Source organism: Squalius cephalus (genome assembly GCF_949319135.1).
Source record: "Squalius cephalus genome assembly, chromosome: 14".
NCBI classification, from domain to species: domain Eukaryota; kingdom Metazoa; phylum Chordata; class Actinopteri; order Cypriniformes; family Leuciscidae; genus Squalius; species Squalius cephalus.
This window is the reverse complement of record NC_137135.1, coordinates 21,526,237-21,549,868: the sequence shown is the minus strand read 5'-3', so window position 1 is coordinate 21,549,868 and position 23,632 is coordinate 21,526,237. Positions and strand designations below refer to the sequence as shown.

The 23,632-nt window shown below is 37.8% G+C and overlaps 1 protein-coding gene across 9 annotated transcripts; it reads right to left on the bottom strand.

The window, feature by feature from the left end:
- Positions 1-5,450: 5,450 nt before the first annotated feature.
- sh3tc2 (SH3 domain and tetratricopeptide repeats 2) lies at positions 5,451-21,945 on the bottom strand. 9 transcript variants are annotated; one of them, XM_079893551.1, is made up of 19 exons: positions 21,729-21,914; positions 18,847-18,951; positions 18,256-18,354; positions 17,489-17,614; positions 17,004-17,131; positions 16,790-16,895; positions 16,358-16,501; positions 15,099-15,300; positions 14,856-14,929; positions 14,093-14,288; positions 13,651-13,784; positions 13,340-13,390; positions 11,367-13,085; positions 10,602-10,779; positions 10,324-10,474; positions 9,982-10,104; positions 9,724-9,874; positions 6,852-7,048; positions 5,451-6,418 (listed from the first exon to the last, which is right to left on the bottom strand). In XM_079893551.1, exons 2-19 carry the CDS (start codon positions 18,869-18,871, stop codon positions 5,912-5,914), a joined length of 4,311 nt encoding a protein of 1,436 aa, XP_079749677.1. In that variant the 5' UTR covers positions 18,872-18,951; positions 21,729-21,914; the 3' UTR covers positions 5,451-5,911. The 9 variants fall into 9 exon arrangements, with proteins under 9 accessions (XP_079749677.1, XP_079749676.1, XP_079749674.1 ...); XM_079893550.1 differs by having other exon boundaries at positions 11,367-13,088; positions 21,729-21,856; XM_079893548.1 differs by lacking the exon at positions 18,847-18,951 and having other exon boundaries at positions 11,367-13,088; positions 21,729-21,913.
- Positions 21,946-23,632: the final 1,687 nt, after the last annotated feature.

The window sequence follows — 23,632 nt, the reverse complement described above, 5'->3', positions numbered from 1 at the left end:
TCCACCTTTGGGAACCGATTACAAAGAATTATATTTGGATAAAGGGTTCACTCTAAAAAACTGCTGGGTTGTTTTTACCCATATATTTGGGTCCAATATGGACAAACCCAACCATTGGATTTGTCCATATTTGGTTGAAACAACAGTGTTCTGAAAATAAATAAATAAATAAATAACATTATGTACGTCAGTTTATTGGTTTCATGGGTTATTTAAGGGTCAATAACACGAAAGGATAAAATACTTTTTAAAAACTAGTATAAATGTGTTGAGTTCTTAGAACAACGTTGTACTCTTTTATCTGTATTCATGGTTTCAAATGGTTTTGAAAAACTTCTGTCATCTTCTTTCTTAAAAAATTACAATAAACAATTTTGCTAAACTACTTATCAAGGTTTTCTTTTCATTTTTTTAAATTCTAAATCAGATCAAAATTGATTTATAAAGCACCTTAAAAATCACAGAAGTAGGCTATACCAAATTGCTATACAATTTCATAAGGATAAAATGACAAATGCATCTAATGCAAACCAAATGGTCCTTATATATTTGTTTATTATTTTTTATTAATTTTAATATTAATAATATTTTTATTATCATCCTTACATTTTTTATTTTTTTATTCAGTTTTAAAAATTGTATTACAGAAAAACAATACATTCTAATGCCATTGTATGAGCTGCATTTAAAAAAATAATAATAAGACAAGAAAGATAAGATAATACGATAAGCATCAGTAGCCGCGTTTCCATTAAAGATTCGCGCAAAACTTTTGCGATTTTTTCTAAATATCGATAAAAAACTATTGCGAAATGACGCCGTTTCCATTAACCGATGTTATGCAACTAAAACGTCATTTTTTCCTCTCGCGATAAGTCATTCCAAAAATCATGGCAACGGACGTTGGTAAGTTTATATATCTATCACTGGCCATTATTATTATTAATGGAAGGAAACGTAGGCATGTTATCCAAGCATTAATGGAAAGACCCTTATACTGTGTCTGTGAGCGGCACATATGAAGTGTTTCTGGGTTTTTCTCACTCATTTCTACTCCGAGGTCTTGATTGTGGCATTTCTTTGAGGTTTAGAATCCAGTATTTCTGTCATTCTTTTGTCTTTTATGAATTCAATAAAGAACACTGTCTCGTATTCTGTCCAAACACACCGCGCCTTCTACGTCAGGTGACCTGTAAATGCGCAAAAACTGTTTCCACTGCAGTTTTGCGAAATATTTCTTTTTCGAATTGCCTGAAAAACCACCTCATGCGAGCGTAAAAACTTTTTTGCGATAAATGGGAGTTTTTGCAAAATTGACGTGTTTCCATTTAGCGTATTTTCAATTCGCAATTTCAATTTGCGCAATTTGAAGGGTAATGGAAACGTGGCATCACTGACTCATAAAACATATATAGGTTTTCAAAAAGAAAAAAGGAAGAAAAAAAAAAAGAAAAATGTTTATTTGTGGAACATAAATTTGCTCTAATGGCATCAGGTTCTATAACCTTTATTGTTTAGAAAGAATTAGCAAGGAAGAAGCAGTAGCATAGTCTTATTTTGTGGTCCAAAAACATGTTAATGCTTCATCAAACTAGTATATTTGCACAGACAGAACTAATGTCTCATTTGAGTTTGCATGGCATTAAAGGTAGGGTAAGCAATTTTGGACAGGCTAGCAATAGCAAGCTAGCTTTAAAAGCATGAGATCCCACCCTCCCTTCAGAGAGTCTCCAAAGCCACGCCTCCTTCAAAACGCATGAACGCACACAGCAGTGCCTGCAAAGCATCACGAGACGAGAGACAGAGTTAAATGTCTCAAAGCACATAACTTTACCATAATAATGAACGTAAACAACTTACAGAGCACGTTGTACCACTTGACAGCTGCAGATTCATTTCGGCATTGATAGTGTTGACATAAATCCGAGGAAATCTGAGGATGTGAACAGCTCCAGGTAGAACGTCACGGGTTGCCATCTCATAATTACGGTTAAGATGTGGCGTAAACGCAGAATAAGCTTGTTGTTTTAGTTCAGGGAGAACTGTAAAAGGTGGCTGCTGAACCGAATGCAATGTCTGGACGAACAATGTTTTGGTCCTGCGACTTCCACAGAAGAAATTTGTACGTTTTAATATGTAGACCACTTAAATATTATTGATTGCTATCAGGATGTGAAGAGAGTTTCAACCAGTATAACAAAAAAAGTGTTTATAAAACAAATTGCCTACCCTGCCTTTAATTCAGCAACGAACAATAAATAGGAAATCCCAGTGACGCAAGCGAAGAGGTCAGAGAACAGCTGACAAATCTGAGGTGTCAGCCCTTCCTGAACATAACCAGCAAGTGTGAAACACCTTATAAGGGACATAAAGTCAAACACACCACTTTCCACACACACAATCTGTTGCATTGCAAACCATATCTGCAGATGATAAGGCAGAGGTCTATAATGACTACTGCTAATTGTAATGAGTGCTCAATGAAGTTTAAAGCAAGGGGCCACCATTAAGTTGTAATTAGCATCCTCCTGGCAGCCATTACAAGCAAAGAAACAATGCTGATTTCCCACAGGAATCAACAGCCATTCAATGCGTTACTACAATGTTTTTCCTCCTTGATCCGCTAAAGTTCATTAGAATCAAACTGTGACAAATCCAACATTAAAAATATTTGTGGGAAAAGCTATAATTGTAATGGAGCCTTTTTTTCCATTAACATTCAAATAAAATCACACTGTGCATGTTCTCTTTTTTCTTGACATCAGTGGAAATGAACTGATCCTCAGCTAAATAATGCTTAGTGTACCTCTGCCTGTGGTTTATGGGGTGAGACAGCCCTGGCATACAGTGATAAGAGGCATGCTGCACTAATATAGAGTGAGAGATTTATTGCAAACCAAATACGGCTCATCAGAGGAGAACCTGTCTCCAGAGATCTATTTGAAGTCTTTAACGTAGTTCACCAGTCCACATCACTTTGCCAAGATACTTGTTGCCATGAAGTCTGCCTTTCTGAATGTAATAGCTAAGATAAGTGAGGACGGTATGGGTAGTGTGATTTAACGACAGCCCATACACTACCAGTCAAAAGTTTGGAATCATTTTTATTATTGTTAAAAGAAGTCGCTTATGCTTACCAAGGCTGAATTTATTTTATCAAAAATACAAATATTATGAAATATGTAAAATAACTGTTTTCTATTTTAATATATTTTCAAATTTATTTTTTTCCTGTAAAAGCCAAGCTGAATTTTCAGCATAATTACTCCAGTCTTCAGTGTCACATGATCCTTCAGAAACCATTCGAATATGCTGATTTGGTGCTCAAGAAACATTTCTTATTATCATCAATGTTGAAAACAGTTTTTCATGCTGAGAAACAGTGATACACTACCACTCAAAGGGATTATAAAAAAAACATAAAGAAAAAAATACTTTCATTCAGCAAGGACACATTAAACTGATCAAAAGGGACAGTAAATACATGTATAATATTATAAAAGATTTATATAAACGCTGTTCTTTTTTCTTTTTTTTTACATGATTTCCACAAAAATATAAGCAGCAAAAACTTTTATTAATAACTGAGTACCAATAATAATTAAGCACCAAATCAGCTTATTAAAATAATTTTCTGAAGGATCATGTGACACTGAAGACTGGAGTAACAGATTAGCCATTATAAGAATAAATAAAAATTTTAAGTATTTACAATATTTCACAATATCACTGTCTTATCTTATTTTTAATCAAATAAATGCAGCCTCTGCGAACATAAGAGACATATATCCAAAAAAACAAACAGCTGCAGCATCTGTGAAGTGGTTGATGCTGGCACTCTGCACGCAGCTCTAGCTTGTTTGCAATGCAGCCTTTTACTGGATCCAACTCACTCTGCATGTTATATGTGCCAGATCAGAATGACTCCCACTCCCAGCCACTAAAACAATTGCTGAGAGAGTTGGACCTTACACTGCATTACAGTAGGAGAAAGCACAGAAATTCATTAGGAACATAATGCTCATATTAATTTAAAACCAGATGAAAAGCACTGTTTAGCCAAGTCCCTTCAGAAAGCTTTTAGTCCTCTCTCTGTGACTGGAATACATTATTTGTTAGCTAAAATTATTGCAAAACATACACATAGCACACAATATTTACCAGTGTGAGTAAGCCATGTGCTCATTGTGGGATGAAACTAAAAAGGATGCCTTTAATTAAATGAGAAGAGGCAAACTGGATGTTTCCTTTAACTTCATGAAAGACCCTTGAATAAATAGCTTCTAAATCACAGGTTTCAGTGCAATTTGGGACCCAAGCTTAAATTATCAAGTATGTTTCAGGTCTTTTAAGTCACATTTTAAATGATAACACATCTTAGTTATAATGCAATTGAATAGCCTATGTAATGCATTAGGTGGCTACTCCAAATTCTGTGGTTATACTGGAAACAATCTCACAATCTCTCTCTCTCTCTCTCTCTCTCTCTCTCTCTCTCTCCAATGTTTTTTTATACTGTAAACATATTCTATCCCTTTACTCTAACCCTACTCCTAAACCTACCCATCACAGAAAACCTGCATTTTGACATAACATTTTTTTTAAATAAAATAAAATAAAAACATCACTTTGTATGATGTATAAGCTGTTTTCCTCACGGGGACCAAAAAATGTCCCCACGAGGACAAGGAATTCGGATATTGCCATGTTTGTGGGGACATTTTGTCGCCACGTAGAGTTTGCCAGGCCACACACACACACACCACTATATCAATAACACACACTATACCCTTATAGCCCGCTGCCACTTAAGAAAACAAAGTTTTGAAATATAATTAATTAAAACACACACTCACATCGCAGCAGGCTTCCGGTACGTGGAACTTCCGCGTCCAGGAGGAAGGTGAATAATCACCGTTGTCATTAACAAAATAAATACATAAATCGTCACTTTGTGAAAGATAGTATACCACGTTGATTTATAATGGTTTTATAGTAATACAATAAATGTAGTGACCATGTTATTTTCACAGAAATTGCTATAATAATTTTTTTTATGGAAATATAGGCTAGGCTATATATCGATATTCATCTATCCGGAAGAAAGTAAGAGCGTCAAATCAAAATATATTTATGAAGGATGCTACTTAAATTAACGGCTCAGTTAAATGCAGCTTTCTCATCTTAATCACAGAGGAATAGACGTAAAGTGATTGAATCACCACACAGCCAATATCTCCCTCTAGTGGAGGATAATATAACACAATGTTTGAGTAGATGTTTTAATCTTTGAGGATAACGCAAACTTTGAGGATTAGCTTACGGCAAAAGATAAGTAACCACAGTAAACTGTTTTTGATGTAGGCTATATGAAAACTCTTTCATGGGTTTTTTAAGCACATGATTTATGTAGTTGCTGTGGCAAATGAATGAACTGTATCCGGAATGGTCGTTTGTGGTTAAAAATCAAGATGATGTTTAATGGTTAGGTTTGACGTTTAAGAATCAAATGCCAATTTACCCATGATTTACCCATGAATGACTTCACAATTTACAGTACATACATACTGTAGGCCTGATAATGGTTAAGATTTATTCAATGAGTGCTTTGTATAGTGATCATGCTATGGAACCATATGTGTCCATGGACGTTGAAAGAATTTCTTGAGTTTTAATTAAGTAGCCTAATAGTTTTAAAAGTCCTCAGGGAGGGTAAAAAACAAACATATTTACAGATATACAAATACATATTTACAATTATGCAAATTTGTTAACATTCTTCTTAAAACACTAATCGAAAATATATTATGATTTTCAACATTTGTTTAAAAAAAAAAAGAGAGAAAAGGTGTCTTATCGCACAATTAAAAGTAGTGCATTTTTCAGAGTTATAGCATTATGCACAAATCAATTACAATATAATAGTCAAGCCCTCCTTCATTCTCCTTTCATGAATGTGTTTTTTATCAGGACAGGTAGTCTCTGGATTGATATTGTCAGCAGGCCCTGAGTCTGTTTCCTCAGATATGTTAGTGCAGCCTGTGTCTTCTTTGTGACTTAAGTTAGAGAATATGAGCTCAGATTCTTTCAGGGCATCGATTGTGTGGCTGGTGTCGGTCATGCTGGACTCTGTGAGAGTACTAGTGCCACTGCTGGAGTCTGACTGACCAGCATTGGTGTGAGTGTCAGATGCTGTCTCTGCCAGGTCTTGATGTGTTTCTTCTGTGTCTCCTGCCAGTTCCCTCCTCAGACTTTGCGCTCTGTCCATGTAGTTCTTACACAGTTCGGCATCAGGCATGTAGTTGGCATGGATCTCTGCGAGCTTCATGTAGATTATGTACAGTGTGCTTAGGCTTTCTTTGTCCTCCAGGGCTGCTGCCAGCGCTAAATGGTAGTAGCCCATGGCATCAAATGCATCCTAAAACATAAACAGCAATAAACATTTATATTCTTCATAAAATGCATATACCCTGAATACTTAAGTTATTTTTAAAGCTACTTTGGGCTTTATTCACTAACAGTTTATATGTGCAAAAAACGTTTTCACAAAATAATAATCATTTTAATTTTTAAAAAAAAAACTTGTTTTAAATGATGCATCAAAATGATTCTCAGATGTGAATGCAGCTAGTAGTTTGCATACAACACAATGTTATTGGTGAATGTTATTTCAGCATAAAACGTTCATAAGCAAACAAACATGCCTGTCTACACTGGTTAAATCATAATAACCTATTTTTTTTTTTTTTTTTTATCATTTCGATGTATGAAAACAAGTACATTGCTTCTCTTACATTCAAAATGTTCAATCTGGAATGCATGTAAAATGTTAAACATTACGAGAGTCTCACCTTTAATCTGTATAGGGTCAGATCAGCCAGTCTGCAGTATACTTTAACATAGTACCGAACTTCAATATCATGTTCAAATGCAGTGGGGCAGAGTGAAAGAGACTTCAGGTAATAGTTCTCAGCCATCTCATACTTCCCTAGAGAGAAGTACACTGATGCAAGACGATGGAAGGACACTCTCTCATTCAAAGTAACATCTGTAAGGAATACACATCAAAACAATGTCAGGTTACTACTTTTTCCTTTCTGTCAGAAAATAATGTAACCCCAGTTTTAGCTAACTACCATCACACATATAATTATGTATGAAAAATAGGTTCAAATAAATAAATGGCTGAGCAAACTGCAGTGGGAAAAGTACAAGCTGTCCAAATCATTAGAGCACTTTAAATTTCAAAGAGGATCATAAAGAGTAGAGTTTAATGTAGACCGGATGCCGCCTCAGATGCTGACAGTGAGCTTATACTTTTGTTTGATGAGCTTGAGAATTTAGTTATTCTCTAAATGTTCTGAATTAAAAGTCATACGTATTTCCATTTCATTTAGCAGTTTGTCAGTCACTGAGCAAGCGCCTATGTGTGTCAACCAGACAGAGTGCAATAATTCTGACTAAAATTATGCATTTTGATCAAAAATGTGTTGTTGGGCATAAAATGTACGTATATTTATGGTATTGATAGATCAGTTAAAACAATTGAATTGGAAGCTCCTCTGACAGGACAGCATAAAAGAAAACAATGTATTATGTACTTTGAAACGTCCCAAAAGCCATTTGCAAGCCATTTTATTTCTGCAATGTGATGCATTACAGATTTGAAACAGGATGCAGGGTAGGGGTGGGCATGGGCGATATGGCAAAAATATCATATCACGATTTTTTTCAGGAAAATCACGATTCACGATTTTATCACGGTTCTTTTTTTATGTTGGTTTTACTATTTTGCAAGTGACTAAGCATTACAGCCAAACTAATGTCTTTGTAAGATAAGAACAAAGATACACATTACATGTACACAACATACAATATAATATACAACTGAAAAAAAACTGCTTTATGCTTTATCACACCGGCACAGGCTTCCCACCAACATACACACCGGCAATTATACATTGATACTTATTAAAGCTACTATTAAAGTTCTCAGAGCAGTGAGTGATTTTCTCTGTTTTTTGTTGTTTTATTAACATTAAAGGGATAGTTCCCCCAAAAATGAAAATTGTCATCATTTACTCTCTCAAGTTTTTTTAAACCAAAATAAGTTTCTTGCTTCTATTGAAAACAAAAGTTATTTTAAGTGATTTATCAACAGTTGTTGGTCCCCAGTGACACCCGACACGTGAATTTGACTTGGTTACTGTACATGAGACTAACCAACAGCAGTTATGCAAACTAGACAAGATACAATGGAAACATGAGGGCTATTTATACACCAAGACTAATGACTAACAAGAAACACCTGTTAACAATCAAGACGATCAACCAATAAGAATATGACAGTTGCAGGGTGCATCAGTGTGTATTCATTTCAAAGAAATTAATTGGATGTGAAGGCTGAAGATCAAGTTCACTTAAGAGAGCATCTCAGTTATCATGCTTCTTTATCAAATCCTTCATTATTTGTTATTGTTACTATAAAATTCATGTTTACCAGCATTACAGAAGCCTTAAAGGCCCGGTTTCACAGACAGGGCTTAGACTAAGCCAGGATTAGACCATAGATCAATTAGGACATTTAAGTAATTTTTATAAACATGCTTTGAAAAAAACATTACCGATGTGCATCTTAAAACTAAAAAGGCACTGATATATTTTTAAGATCAGTCAGTGCAAGTTTATTTCAGTGGAAACAGCTCAGACTTACATTTTAGTCTAGGACTAGTCTTAAGCCCTGTCTGTGAAACCAGGGGAAACAGTGCCTAAATAGACAATGCTTTCTGGGTGATATCATCCAAAAAGGAAAGTCATGTGAGAGCAGGTTAAACTTGATTTGAGTTGATGTATATTCTTTCTTTCTTTCTTTCTCTCTTTCTTTCTTTATAAGAGTAACATGCACTAAATCAGATGCAGTTTGACCAGAAACATGTCCTTAAATTTAAACTGGGTCTGTTTAGATTTCATGTTGGTTTAAAGGGTTAGTTCACCCAAAAATGAAATTCCTGTCATTAATTACTCACCCTCATGTCATTCCAAAACCGTAAGACCTTTGTTCATCTTCGGAAAACAAATTAAAATATTTCTATATAACATTAATGTTGCACCTCTGAAGCTCTCAGATTTCATCAAAAATATTTTCATTTGTCTTCCGTAGATGAATAAAGGTCTTGCGGGTATGGAACGACATGAGGTTGAGTGATTAATGATAGAAATTATTTTTTTTAGGTGAATTAACCCTTTAAATCAGGGTTCACCAATCTCGGTCCTGGAGGGCCACTGTCCTGCAGAGTTTAGCTCCAACCCCAATTAAACACACCTGAACCAGCTAATCAAGGTCTCACTAGGCATACTAGAAACTTTCAAACAGGTGTGTTGGAGCTGGTTGGAGCTAAACTCTGCAGGACAGCGGCCCTCCAGGACCGAGATTGGTGAACCCTGCTTTAAATGTATTATGATGTATTCTTCAAATGTTGTATGCTGTAAAGGACATGTGTCTCCAGCAGGGGGCAACATAGGTTAAGACTTACAAGACACAGTCAAACTGAATTTCACTAAAGTTTTCTTTCTTTCTTTCTTTTTCTACTAATTTTATGTGGCCCATAGTCAGAATTTACTGAATAGTGCCTAATTGGTTTTCATTTCTATGGTTATAGCTTTTTAGGAACAGATGCGTTCCTGGTAACGCATCTGACGCATCTGAACTGGTAAAGGTCTTACCAGTTGTGGCGCTGACCTGCACTGCAAGTGTGGCATACTGCAGTGCTTCCTCGTAGTGCTTCTGCTTCATCAGGAGCTCTGTAAGTTTGCTCAAAAGCCTGAACTCTGAGTGCACATCTTTAATGCTGCGTGCAAATGGCAAACTCCCATCCTTTAAAAAAAAATGTAGGAATCCATGCTTAGTCACATGGTATACATCTCCTAGCCATTTTTGGATTGTTTTGGTAATATCTATTGGGAACTCATAGTGGGACCTACCCTGTAAAAAGGAAGGGCAGCCAGTTGGTTTCTGTGTCCTTTGAAAAACACATCTCCTGCTTCCTCATAAATGCTCATAGCAAAGCATGGGTCATTCATCCTCAGGGCTGTCTTTACTGCTGCCTATAAACATTTGTTTATGGAGAAAGAAGTTATCACAACTGCTGATAAAAACATACATGTATATGATATGGCAATAAGTTTTTTTTTTTTTTTTTTAGAAATGACCAGACTAAAAAAGTTAAAGAATAGTCTTGTTGGTGGGATATTTTTCCAAATGGATATGCGAAAATAACTTTAACTATAACTTTTGAAATACCCTACTTCGATCCTTTGACTTACCTGTAGGTACATGTCAGTCAGTTCATCTTCATGAATCAAATAATAGATACGGCCCACTTGCAGCCATGTCTCTGACTCTTCCAGTCTTTTCCCCAGGTCTATGGAGATCCTTAAGCTTTGCTTTGTGTAATCAAGTGACTTCCTCGATGACCTGCAGTGATTTTTATAAAATAAATACTTTGGAATTCACCAATTAATTTGTTTCAAATGGATCAAGTTTCAAAGTATTGACAATGGTACTATATTATGTAGTATGTGCAGATTACAGTAGCGCTTACTTCTCAGTGTTGAGTGAGAGATAGAGGTTGCTGAGGAGTTCCAGGAACTCTCCTTCTAGCTGTTTATTCTTTAGTGTTCTGCACAGCCCTACACAGTGCTCATAGTAAACAATACACTGTCCATACAGCAGCAAGTCAGCGTAATGGCGACTTAGAACTTTTGCCACAACCATTTGACCTGCATTTGGAAGGAACTGTGTTATTATTCTTACACTATAAATGAAATACTGGCATAACATTAATTCTCTGTTCATTTAGAAATAAGCTTTGTGACGTACAGAAGTTTTAAAATATTTAGGTGACTCCAAGAAGTATTTAGACACTTAATTCACAAAATATCTGAATTTCATTGCATTACTTATAACATTTTAAACTAATTGGCATCTGCAAAGAAATTATGCCGTTTTTTTTAGAACTAATTTCACTTTTGAGATTTTTTATTATTATACATTTTTTAATCAATTGGACTTGTGGTCGTTTTTGTGATTGCAAGTTCCCCTCAAGTTCAAACCAAAGTTCTAGACTTTGAACAATATGTTCATATTTTTCATATTTTGAAACCAAGCAATCTTTGTGAAATGTTTTAAATGGAAATGTTGATGGTACTATAGGTTATTTCTTTTAAATCAATGCTATTCTTTTTGAAATGTTGTCATATAATGCAAATACATTTATACATTTTAAGTTTAAGTGTGCAAATAGTTTGGGGCCACTGTAGCTATCAGGTATAGATGCAACCTAAAACATCAAATCTTGAACACTTACTGTGCAGATTTTTAGCACTAATAGCAATAAGGAGGCCCATCTCGAAGCAAATTCTGACCTCCTGACTCCCTCCTCTATCCTTGTAGCTCCTGCCCAGCCAGAGGAGAGCCTGGACATGCTCCTGATCTGTGGGGCTCTCTGAGAGAAACTGGAATAGGTGCAGGGAATTGAGCAGGAAACACTCTGCTAGGCCCGAAGCCCCAACAGATAGAGACAAGCAACCCAAGTTAGCCAGAGCTAGTGCTTCATTACGCTTGTTTCCATTCTCTCTGGAGATCTGCAGAGCGCAATAAAAGTTTCTTGCTGCCTCCTGAACTCTGCCCTGTTTGCGGAGGCATAGGGCTAGGAGATTGTAGACTACACCACGCTGTGTCGGACTGTCGGTTTCATTCAAAGACTTAAGCAGCGGGTGCAGAGTGTTCTGAGCTTGTATGGGTTCCTCCGTTAGGACCAAGAGCCAGGCCAGCAGTATGGATGCCTCGAAGCCCTCCTCCTCATTAATTTGACTTCCAGTTTGTGCTGCCTGTTGGGCAAAGGGCACAGCCTTCTCTAGAGCTCCATGCTGCTGGTAAATACTAGCTAGGCTCAGGCACAGGTCCCTTTGAGTCCTTTGGTCTTTCCCTTGACTAGCTATGGACAAGGCCTGCTGAAGGTAAACCACCACCTGTGTAGGAAGCACAGAATTACTTTCCTTCCAGTGAGGATTAAGCCTGGCTGAGTTTCTGATAAAGAGTTCAATTTTCTGGAATGCATCATCCAAGGAATGCTCTTGTCCTGAGTCTAAACTTAAAGAAGCTAGTGTGAGGTAGGGCAAATACTTTTTATGATAAAGCCTGCACAGCATCCAGTTGAGATCAATTGGGGCAGTTGGCCTCTCAACTTCAGCAGACAAAGTCATGGTAAGGAACTGAAGCCTCTCTACAAAAGGTAAAGCATCCTCTATTTTCCTTAGACGGATGAAGAGACAGAGGGAGAGGTAGCATGTCCGAGCCTCTAGGTACTTGTCTTTTTCAATTATGGCTTTGCGCATGATTGGTTTGAGCAGCTCAAACTCATCCACAGAGCAGAAGTTGTGGCAGGGAAGACACAGAATCAGAGCACTTGCCTTATCCAGCGTGAATGGTAGCTTATCCATCATCTTCTGTTTGAGGTAAACAGCAGTGAGATTAGTGTACAGGGCAATTAGAAGTGGCTTGTCATCAAAACCATTTACAGGGACCTTTAGAGCTTCCTCAAAGTACACTCGCGCTTGCGAGAACTTCAGTTTCTTGGCACATAGCCGACCAAGGAGGAAACAAACTCGCCGGTGGGCCCAGAGCATCCTGCCTTTTTTAGCTCCTTCCCGTAAGTTTTCCAGATGTTGAAGCACCTCGTCTTCTGGAAGGCAATTGAAGAAAGTGTCCAGGAAAGAGTAAGAAAGGTCGTAAAGAGTCTGTAAAGTGTCCTGGAAATATTCCAGGTTGAGGAGGGTCAGGATTGGGTCACACCTCTCTGCTTCATCAGCCTCCCAGATACCTTCATCCATGAAGTTTGGAGGGTCTTCCTCATATTCGTCCATCTCTCTGAAGGTGTCCTCCAGGCTGAATGAGAGGATCTCAGAGTCCCGGTCCAGATGATTCCGAGAGGCATGGAATGATTGCCGTGGGGACGAGTGGTAGGGAGTTACGTCACTCTTTTCAGATATGGTGCTTTTTCTTTGATCCACTGTAGTTTTCTGCTCTGCTGATTACACAAAGTGTAAATGTCAGAATTTTTGATTGTACGTAGAAAATTATGCAGTGAAAGAGAAGGAGAGTAGGAAGGAAAGGAAAATTTGGAAGGTATGACTGTGCAACAAAATGAAGTACAAGTTGGTGATTGTTAATTCTATGCAACTGGAAGTTGAAATAATGTATGAGAGCAGTGAAAAAAACATCTACATTATGTAGCAACATTTCCTCATATGTTATACATAACTTTGGAAAGGGGCTTACCTGACATTGGATGGTTTCTTATGTAAGTGAAATCAGAGTCATCAAGTCTGTCTGCAGTGTGAAAGAGTAATTTTATCAACACAGGATGAAAGAAAGCACAGATTTGTCCCCACTTAAAGGGACAGTTCACCCAAACATGAAGATTCTGTCATTTACTCACCCTCATGTCGTTTCAAATCTATATGAACATCTTTCTTCTGTGATTCGACATGAGGGTGAATAAACTGGCATAATTTCATTTTTGGATGAAGTACTCTATTCCTTTAAACAATATTAGAGGTCTCACAGAGAGACAATGCATAATCTCTTACCCAATCTGTACACAGTGCTAATGTCAGTGGAGAATAGATTTGCCAGTACATCAGACTGACAGGGCTCAAGGCAAGGGTTAAGTTTAGATAGGGCTGCCCTTTCCTCCTTACTCAGAAAGACCAATTGTCCATCGCTGTGCAAAGCCAACAAAGACAACATTATCAGCCACATGACTCTCATTCGGGTTGCTTCATCACATCATCACATAACTCCACTAGCCCCCCTTCCAACACCCTCATCACCCCCAGCTAGACAGAGGCACATTCAACAAAGGTCAACAGAATAAAATAGCATTTGCCAGCTGGTTGCTTTCAATTGGTATGTCAGTATTGTTGAGAAGCACATTAGATGAATGGTTTTACAAAATAAAGAGAAGGTAATTCGTTCGAGCACAAGCCGAATCTATGAATATAAATAAATACAGTTGAACTGTTTACTTACAGAGGCTCAATACTCTCAGGTTTTACATGGGCCTTGTGAACAAATCCTATCTCTCCACTGGTGAGGTGTCTTCCTATGAACATATTCAGAGTATTGAGAAGAAATCCTTCAATCTTGATTATGTCTCCCTGGCATAAGTGCAGCTCATCTTTATCCATTGGGTAATGGTCCACTACTGCCACACAGGTACCCACCACTAAAAGGGAAGCCAAAAAAAAAAAAAAAAGAAGACAGATTTGTAGTAACACTCAACTTAAGATGTCTAATAATTAAACAAATATTATGGGTTCAATACAAGCTAAAGTCGGCTGACAGCATTTATGGCATAGTGTTGACTACCACACACACAGGCACAAAAAACTAATTCTGCTGTTAAGACAGTGTATTATTTGAGCTGTAAAACTGTTTAAATCATTTTACAGTCATTTTGGTGTTGCAATATCATGGCAACAAATTTGTACACTGGATTATATAACTTTACCCTTTAAAAAAAAATTACGGTAAAATCATCATGCATATTGTTTACGTCTTGAGAATATACTTTTGAATCAGCGAGTATTTTAACATTTTTGGATTGGCCCATTCACTTCCATTGTAAGTGCCTCACTGTAACCCAAAAAAGGAGGGACAAGTCAAAAATATATTTTGGGATAAAATAATTTTGTGATAATCTACATTATGTCACACATTCTGCTGACTGAGCTTTACCTGTACTGAACCCTGAATATAAGGCAGTCTTGAGGAATAGTTTCCAGATACTCACCTACAGGATGATCAAAGAGGCCTTCTGTAACTGGAATCCCTCCTGCATTTCCAGGATATTTCTTAAGGAACCACCTAGGAAGAACAGTCTGTATTTGTAAGGGATAATCTTAAATGTTTCTTGCATGAGGACAAGTGTAGAACAAAAGTAGCTGTTCAACCAGATAAATCTGTTGTTACAATTCATTCTTCCCACAAAACCTCACATTTGGCTAAATGTGCTTCAAAATTCAGTGTCACTCACTGGTAAAATGGATAAGGCAGAGGCTGCATATCATGAACAGGGACTAGACCATGTTGACCCGTGGACAGCAGCGTACCCTCCCACATGGCCTCTTGTCCTATGTCTTTCACCATGACCAGGTCATTCCTCCTGTAGGTCAAAGTCAGCTCCTCTTCCTCCTCTTTGCTGTCACTGTTGTATAAAGTCTTGGAAAAGAATGTACCTGAAACAATAATAAGATGTTCCTTAGTCATTAACTATTCCTGATTTATATTCTTCAGTAGGTTCCTAACATACTTTTCAAATTTTCAAAGTGTATTCATAAACAAGTTAACAAGTTAAGTTTGCCCCATAAATTGATGTTTTTAAAAACATATATATGGTTATGTCTGCCTTATGGCTCGTTTCCACTGAGTGGTATGGTACGGTACAGTAGAGTACAGTACGATTCGGGATGGTAAACCCTGATCCGGCTTGCGTTTTCACCGGCAACAGTACCCTTACTTAATAGGCGTGGTGTAGCCTATGCCGGAAAGAAGCGATCAACGTCATTTTCGTGCGAAGAAGAAAGCGGCATAGTAAACAACAATGGATGATATACAGCAGATCTTGTTCTTGCTTCTCGGCATGTTTGTCACAAGAAGACAAGCACCGACATTAGGCGTTTCTCAATATAAAGTACGCAAAGTTTGGACTTGCCAAGTCTGATTCAGGAGAATGACTCCCGAGGACGCGAGTCCGGTAATTCTGCAAATGGAACAGCGCATTCTTGAAAGCGTCACTCAACAAGCTCTGCTACTCCGGTTATCTCTGTATGTATATTAAGTTGTTAAGTTGTCTGTTGTCTTAAAGGGTTAGTTCGTAGGACCTAACCCTTTAAGTAGAGGAAATGATCAAATACTAAAATTATGATAAAATTATCTTTGGTATGAAAGGGGTGGCTAACATTGTAACTATAGTAATGATTCTTAGAAGCAAGATATTTTGTATGTAAACAAAACTCGAAGAAATGTTGAGTCTACAAAATGAAAAACATACACTCCCATCTTTGCAAACAGGAGGACACTGTAATCACTTCACATTTTTACCCAATCTTGTTTTCAACTTATGTGACCTCTGAATCGGTTAAGCAGCAATGTGTCAATAGTGGACTTTAGAACAGACTAGAGATGTGTAAATCCATATTATTTGATCAGTTTCTCAATTTAAGCTTTGTTTGCTGTTTGGTTAAAGGTGATGTTGTTGACTGCAAGTCAAGTCAGCAAATGGAGGCTTCTTACCTTCTTGTAGCAGAAGTCCTAAGTAAAGAGTAGCTAAGTGGTCTTCATCCACTGTTACGCAGATCTCAACATCGCTCAGCAATGCAGGGTCCAGCCAGAATGACTGGTCACATAGAAAGTTTTCAAGACATCTTGCTACATATCCTAGAATATAATAGTTTTACTTGTTAAGCTATAATAGTTCAAGAAATTATAAATATACTGCAGAACAGGGTTGCCCAATCCTGTTCCTGGAGATCTGCTGTACCTTCCTGCAAAGTTCAGCTCCAAGCCAGATCAAACACAACTGAAGCAGCTAATAAAAATCTTCAGGAGCACTTGGACAGGTGTGTTGGATGTGTGTGTGTACTCTGCAGGTAGGTAGATCTCCAGGAACAGGATTGGGCAACCCTGCTGTAGAAGTACTAGCATGTTAGTTCAACTGATACTAACCGAGTGCCAGGTAAGTGGAGAACTTCCAGATCTCCTCGACAGTCTTAAAGGTGATGATAAAGCTGTCTTTCTCTGCATGAACGGATACTAGTCGTGCAGACAGATCCTGTGTTTATAGTATCAACAATCACTTAATGCAATGAAGATTGAAATAACTTGCGTGATCAATAGTAATAAGTTCATCAGTGGTGCCAGTTCATGTTCCGTGTCTGACCTTGAAGAGCTGGACGACATCCTGACTGTTGCTTTCTACTACTCGGAGTCTCGTACGTAAGGCCTCCTGAAGCTCACTGTCAGGTGACACACTAGATCGGCGTCTCCCACTAAACAACAAAACAACATCTCCAAGAAGCAAAACGGAATGGAGTTAATATCCACCACAAAGAAACCAATATTTACGATCAGTTGCATTAGCAGCAACAGGAATGCTATAGTGATGTTGGGTGTGATTTATTACTGCAACATCACAGCGGTAGTATGCTTAACAAACCAATAGGATTTTTTGCAGGAACAGCATTATGAGTGACCACATCACTAAAGGCGTACCATTAGGGCATAAGCTGAGTGTACACATTAAGGAAGTCTGGCATTAGTTGTGTGAGTATGCTTAAGAAGTGTAGCCATTAAAGGCCATTATGGAGATGGAGGCCATTATTTCAATGCAGATCTACAGGACACAGAGATCCATGTTGCAGGTACCTGGAGAGAAGCGTTCTCCTACTGAAGATACTGTGCTGCTTCCGCTGAATGTTTCCTTCCTCTTCCAGTAAATCTCTCTGCTTCTGCCCTCTGCCTCCACCTCGGCCTCAGCCTCCACTTCCTCATCTGAAATTCCAAAACAAAGGAAACGGGGGTCAACGCAGCTTTACAGAATTCAATTGCAGTTGGTGTGTAGTTCCGTGAACTTTATTAGCACATCAGAATTATGACTGTTTATGGTTAATCAGTGAACTTACAGAAAAGTAACACTGAATGACTGAAGAGTGATAAGAGCGATGCCCTGTTTATTAGTGAATAATTAAGGACAAGAAGGTTCCCTCTGTCTGAAGTTATGCACTTCCCATATTTAAATATGAATGGTTATCACCATATCCAGTAGATCCTCATTCCATGATACAGTTGGTGCTAATTAGTATGTATATGAAAAATTTCAGAGCTGTGTTTCTATTTACAAGCTTATAAAGTTGTGGACATAAACAGGAAGTGCAAGTCATATCATAATGACTCTATAAATATCAACCAGGTGGCTTAAATAATAGCCTCTTCCACATCTCCGGATGGGTATGACCTTCCCAGATTTGTGCATTGAAAAGAGAGAATATTCCAAACAGTTGTTTACTATCATTTATTAAACAAAAACACCACATTTATAATAGAATAATGTAACTCTCTGTCCCATGGGTTATTTTATAATTAAATTCAAACATTGCAGACACACTTATGCTTGACTCAAGAAATCCTCTTACCAGCAGTCATGGCGTCATTGGGTGGAAAGAGCTCACTGACAGCTGCTAAAGTGTATGGAGGGTCATTCCATAAGGCATCGAGCTCAGCGGGCGATATCGCTATTGAAAGGGAGGGTGATGTTTAGGGGAGTGTTATTAAATTAGCTAAATGACAAGCAGAAGCTTTTAGGGTAAATGTCTAATCAAACTGACACGATCGATTGACGACAAAATAACAGCCTTCAAACATTGAAAACGTGCAAAACAGATCAAAATCGACTGGGAATTTGCACAACATGCAAACAGTCAGTGACAAACATGGCAAAACATCGTTAGCCCTCATTTAGAATCAGCCTAAAACTTGGCAAGAGAAATATTAAAAATCCTCATGGGTTGTCAAATTGATACAATCATCACAAAAGGAGAGTGTTTGCAAGTTATTAGTCAACAGCTGCTAGTAAATGATCTAAAATCACACAAGCAGCAAAACAATATACCAGTAACGCACACAGCAACAATAGTACAATTAGTAACAATAGACAATCACAGCATTGCGCACAAACAACAAGGCACACAAACTGCCAACTAAGGAAAGTACACATCCTGCATTACCTTCATGGATAAATCTATTACCCATGACTGATAGAAACAATGTGATGTCTCCCTGTGAAAGTTACTCTTCTCATTGCAAAAATCTAAAGCCAGGGTGGGACCAACCTGAAAACGAAAAGCAGTTTCTGAGGCATGGAACTGGACAGCAGCTGCAGCATGCCATGATGTACACAGCCAGCTTCAAACACGGGTTCAATAGTGCCCGCTCGGCGGTAGATCCACTTATCGATGGAGTCACTCCTCTCCCTCTCTCTCTTCCTGTCCATTTTCCTCTTGTGCATAAACCTCACTCTCTCTACTGCTCATTTCTAACTTCCATCTATTTCGTTCTCTCCCCTTTCCTCTCTGCGTCCACTCCGCAGATGAGGGAAGCACTCTGAAGCACTGCTGGCATGTTTGTGTGGGCTGGTCAGTGTCTCTCTGTGCCAGGGGTTCTTCTGGAAAGTGAGAGCGGCAGCATTCTCACAGCGCTGACATACGGGGCCAAAGGCCCAGTGAATTAATAGGCATTGCTCACAGCAATTTCTTTATTTACTGGTACTAAATTTCACTTTTCTCTTTTGTCATAGATGGTACAATATAAGGGCTGACAGTTCTGACATTCTAACATGTATGGCTCTTAGAAAAGCTCAGCCCTCTTTATAACCGGCATCATTACTTTCTGCCATTTTTTTCATTGCAAAGATCTAGTGTGGGTGTAGATTTTAAGACATTGTTCCTTTTTAAAGGAAAGAAAACCAAATAAATATGTAACAGTGCTGTTTTTGTGCTGTTCTAGCCTAGTCTTCCAGTTGAAGAACCACTGATCGCTAGAGAATTTGATGATTGAGCACAATTTGGTGTAAGAATGTTGTTAAGAATGAGGTTTTTAAAGAAGTTTTAGTGCATTGTCAAAAGATGTCTAACATACTCAAACCATATTGATAAATCTTTCTCAGTCTTTTTTGATGTGATTGTCTCAACTGAATTGAATGTCTCCCTGTCACCACTACTGTCTCTGTTCATGGGCTTAACAAAGAGTGTACTTATCTATACTGAATACTCTTGCTCATGTTATTATTGTTTTATAAAGAGAGAACCCAGTCAGATTCTAATTGAATCTTGTGAGTCTGAGTCAGCTGTAAACAGTCAGGAGGAATTTCTCAGCATTCCTCCTTAAAGCTGCAGTCCGTAACTTTATTGGGTTAAAAATGATCCAAAATCAATTTTTGAGCAAGTACCTAACCAGCCAGTGTTCAAAACGATCTGCTTGTCTTAGCTCGATTTAAAATGGTAAGCTTGTAATAATGTTTTTAATTCCAGTGGTACTGGTGGATTTCCGCGGGAAATTCGAGCATGTCTTTGCGTCATACGTCACATCTGTACACATAAAGAAGGTGTCTCGGCTAGTAGGCTATATTGCGTGTGAGGATGTTGGAGGTGGAGATTTATAGCCTTTTCTCACAGCACTTGATATAATTAAACTTATCAATTTGATGGCGGACCCAGAAAGGTTCAAACGACAATCACCAGTGACAACTGGAGATTCACCCGTTGTAAAATGCAAAAGACTTCGGACTTCGGAGTGGCTACAGAATAAAAGAGACTGCAACCTGGCCCATGTGAAAACGAGGATAAATGTCGGAAGGGCATTAAATGTAGTCACACAATGCTCATGTCGTTAACATTAACAATTTGAGAACAAAGTATAATTTGCACGGTTTGACGTGATATGATAAGCGATCGTTAGATTTAATCAGCACGATTTACTGCAATGCTTTTTTTCCCTTAGTTGGTCAGAACAAAAGTGGATGTTGCTTGTTCAGATTACATTTTCCAAAAAGTAGAATCTGTGATTCCAAATGACAGTATCCACACTGGTGTGGTGACTGACAGCCGCACATTCTCCTCAAAACATTGGATTCATCCGTGATGTGCCGTGCCGAGGCACAACCCACGTAAAGTTAATAATTCCGCGAATAACTGCAATTGCAGATTTCGAACAGAGATGGCGACAAAGAGGAAAAACTACGGACTGCAGCTTTAACTCTCATAGAGCATCTCTCTGTGGCCTTAACAGGCTTTTTTAACACCATAATTAAGTGTTTTGCTGTGGAAACACCCAGTGTGTGAATCATGCATTGGCTTTAAGGGGGTTACTCTCTAAAGACATTTCTTTTTATGGAAATTTTGTTAAAATGTTAAAATTGTTAAAAACTTTTTGATAGCCTTGTGATATGTAAATAATACTAAATAATGAAAGTACTTCCTATGTTTTGTTAATGTAATGGCAGATTTTTTTTTTATATAAAAAAAATGTTTGCGTGAATTTGTGAAAATGTAACTTTTTTCGCCACTGAAATATTTGAAAACCATTTTAAAATCGGTGTGTATATTAATATAATAAAAAATATATATGTTGTTTTAAGCCAGAAGTTGAATGGTCCCATGCGCCTGGGACTGTGTATTTAGTGGTGTCTCTCTGGGTTACTGGTTCAGTGTGTGAATGTCAGTGAAAAGAACGGGGTAGATTTGTAACCTGAGTAAAGGGTTTAGACTCTAAGTTTAGAATGTACGTCGCTAAAGCCCAAGCAGCACATGCTGGTACGATTAAACTGTTCTATAAAACAAGTTCTTAAAACCTAGTTGGTGAAAAAAAATGGTATATTGTTAGAGAAATAAATGCTCTACATTTAAAGAGACAGACTTACAGACAGACTAGCTACAAACTATGTAAAAAGTAAGTAGAGACAACTAAGAGTCTCAACAACTTGTTAAAAAGTAAATATACTATAATTCAACCACTTGTCCTACTTCAGTTCAAACCTTGCAGTATATTAACAGCAATTTCAACTGAGTACACAGTCACTCATACACAGATTAGTTTCTGAGAGAGAGCGTACCTCTGTCCTGCTGACTCCCGGCTGTGTGTTCGTTCCTCATAGATCTGTCAGTATGTGCTGTGTGTGAGTTGGCGAAAAGTTCCTTTTAAACTTACTAAAACTAACCATCATAGTCCGCAAAACTCATGTAGGGCATGGGGTGTTTGTGTGTGTGGGTATGTGCGTGTGTGTGTATGTCCTTGTGGCACAAGTTTAGAGCTTTTGCTGAAGGAAGTATGTAAACTCCTCCCCTAAATGATATGCTTTTTTTCTTTCTCTCAGTTTCTCGTTGTCTCTCTCTCTCTTAGCCCAGCCCTCTCACTCCCCTGCTCTGTTGGACTCTAGGTCAGGTCAGAAGGTCTTCAGTCAGTTCATAAGGTGTTAGATAACCTTCAAACAAACACTCTTAAATAAATGACTCAGCAAATATAGAACATCTTTCTATTTATATCTAATCAGATTCATGAATCCAACCAGTTTTCTTTAGCAAAGAAAACTCAACTTTAGAAAAGAAAACTCAACAAAAAGGAAAGGAATAGCACATGTTTGAAGAAAGTAATCCTTCTGGTCCGACTTGTTTTTTACAGAGCAAAACAAAATGCCTCTAGTTTCCCTATCAACTTCATTACAATCAAATACGCCCTCTTGCTCACATTCCATAGGTGCTTTCTACAACATATCCAGATAAACGTCCAGACACATATACAGTACGTGTGCATTCCCACCTTGCCTTGAGTGAAGATAGCAAATACATTTCTTAACTTTAAATCGTTATTATTTATTTTGCCAAGAATTCCCCATGCTTCTCCTTTGGCTCTATCTCGTCTGTAGGTCAGATAACAGACTGGGCCTTGGCTCAGCTAGTCATTTTTTGCTTTTCTCTCCTGGTTAAATATAAACCGACTCCAGGTTCTATACAGACTGTTGTTGAGCCATTACAAAAGTCACCCTGAGAAAATATATTGTAAAGACATGTGACTGGCTGACTGGTCTGTGAAAGAAGGCAGTCTGTGCACACTACGGTGTGGCTAATTCCTGCCACAAGTCTCAGATGGTCTTGGTAAATGGATTAGATACCACATCAACGATAGAGAATCAAAACCCCCACACTGGTGGAGCCATGTGCCAAAACCATAGTCACGGCATTAACATGGCACGCAAGACAAGCAGCTGATGATTTCCACAGCGTGTGTGTTCCAAAGCTTTTTGGAATGTTTCTGCATTTTGTAGTTCGCATATGCATCACGTTGTGATTGTTCTCTTATTCTTTTCAACAAACCATTTAATCCACAAAGCGGAATATGATTCGCTCCTGAATCGGACTGACCGGGTTCTCGTTTAACTCACTGACAGTAATTTGGTTACAGTTTGGGTTAACAAATCACATTGGGCTAGCTAGTATTATCAACAAAAAAAAAACTTAAATAACTTAAATATTTGCAGATTGTGAATAGCATACATCACAATACAGAGTGTACTTCAGTAATCAGTGTACACTTTCTGTTTAAAAAAAATTCAGTGATTTTTTTTTCCAACAAACAGGCTGAGCCACCATTTAGACAAAATGATTTAGACACCAATTAGACTGATCAGAGATCAGCTTACTTACTCACAGATTTGGTTGCAGTTCGGGCTAACAGCTCACTTTTGGTTTATTAAATAATGACTTAAATATTGGCAGTTTGTGTTTAGTATGCAGTACATCTGTGTGGAATAGTTCACACAAAAATGAAAATTGTGTCAGTGATTTAAGTTCGAGACCCATAAACTTTCTTCTCAATGAACCTGTTGATCCACAAATTATGCTAAATTATTCACTTTACGAATTAGACAAACTGGTTCCTGAGTTAAACTCACTGACTCACTGTTTACACTGGTTCAAACTGATTCACATTTAAGTTGTTTTGAATTTGATTTCTACTACC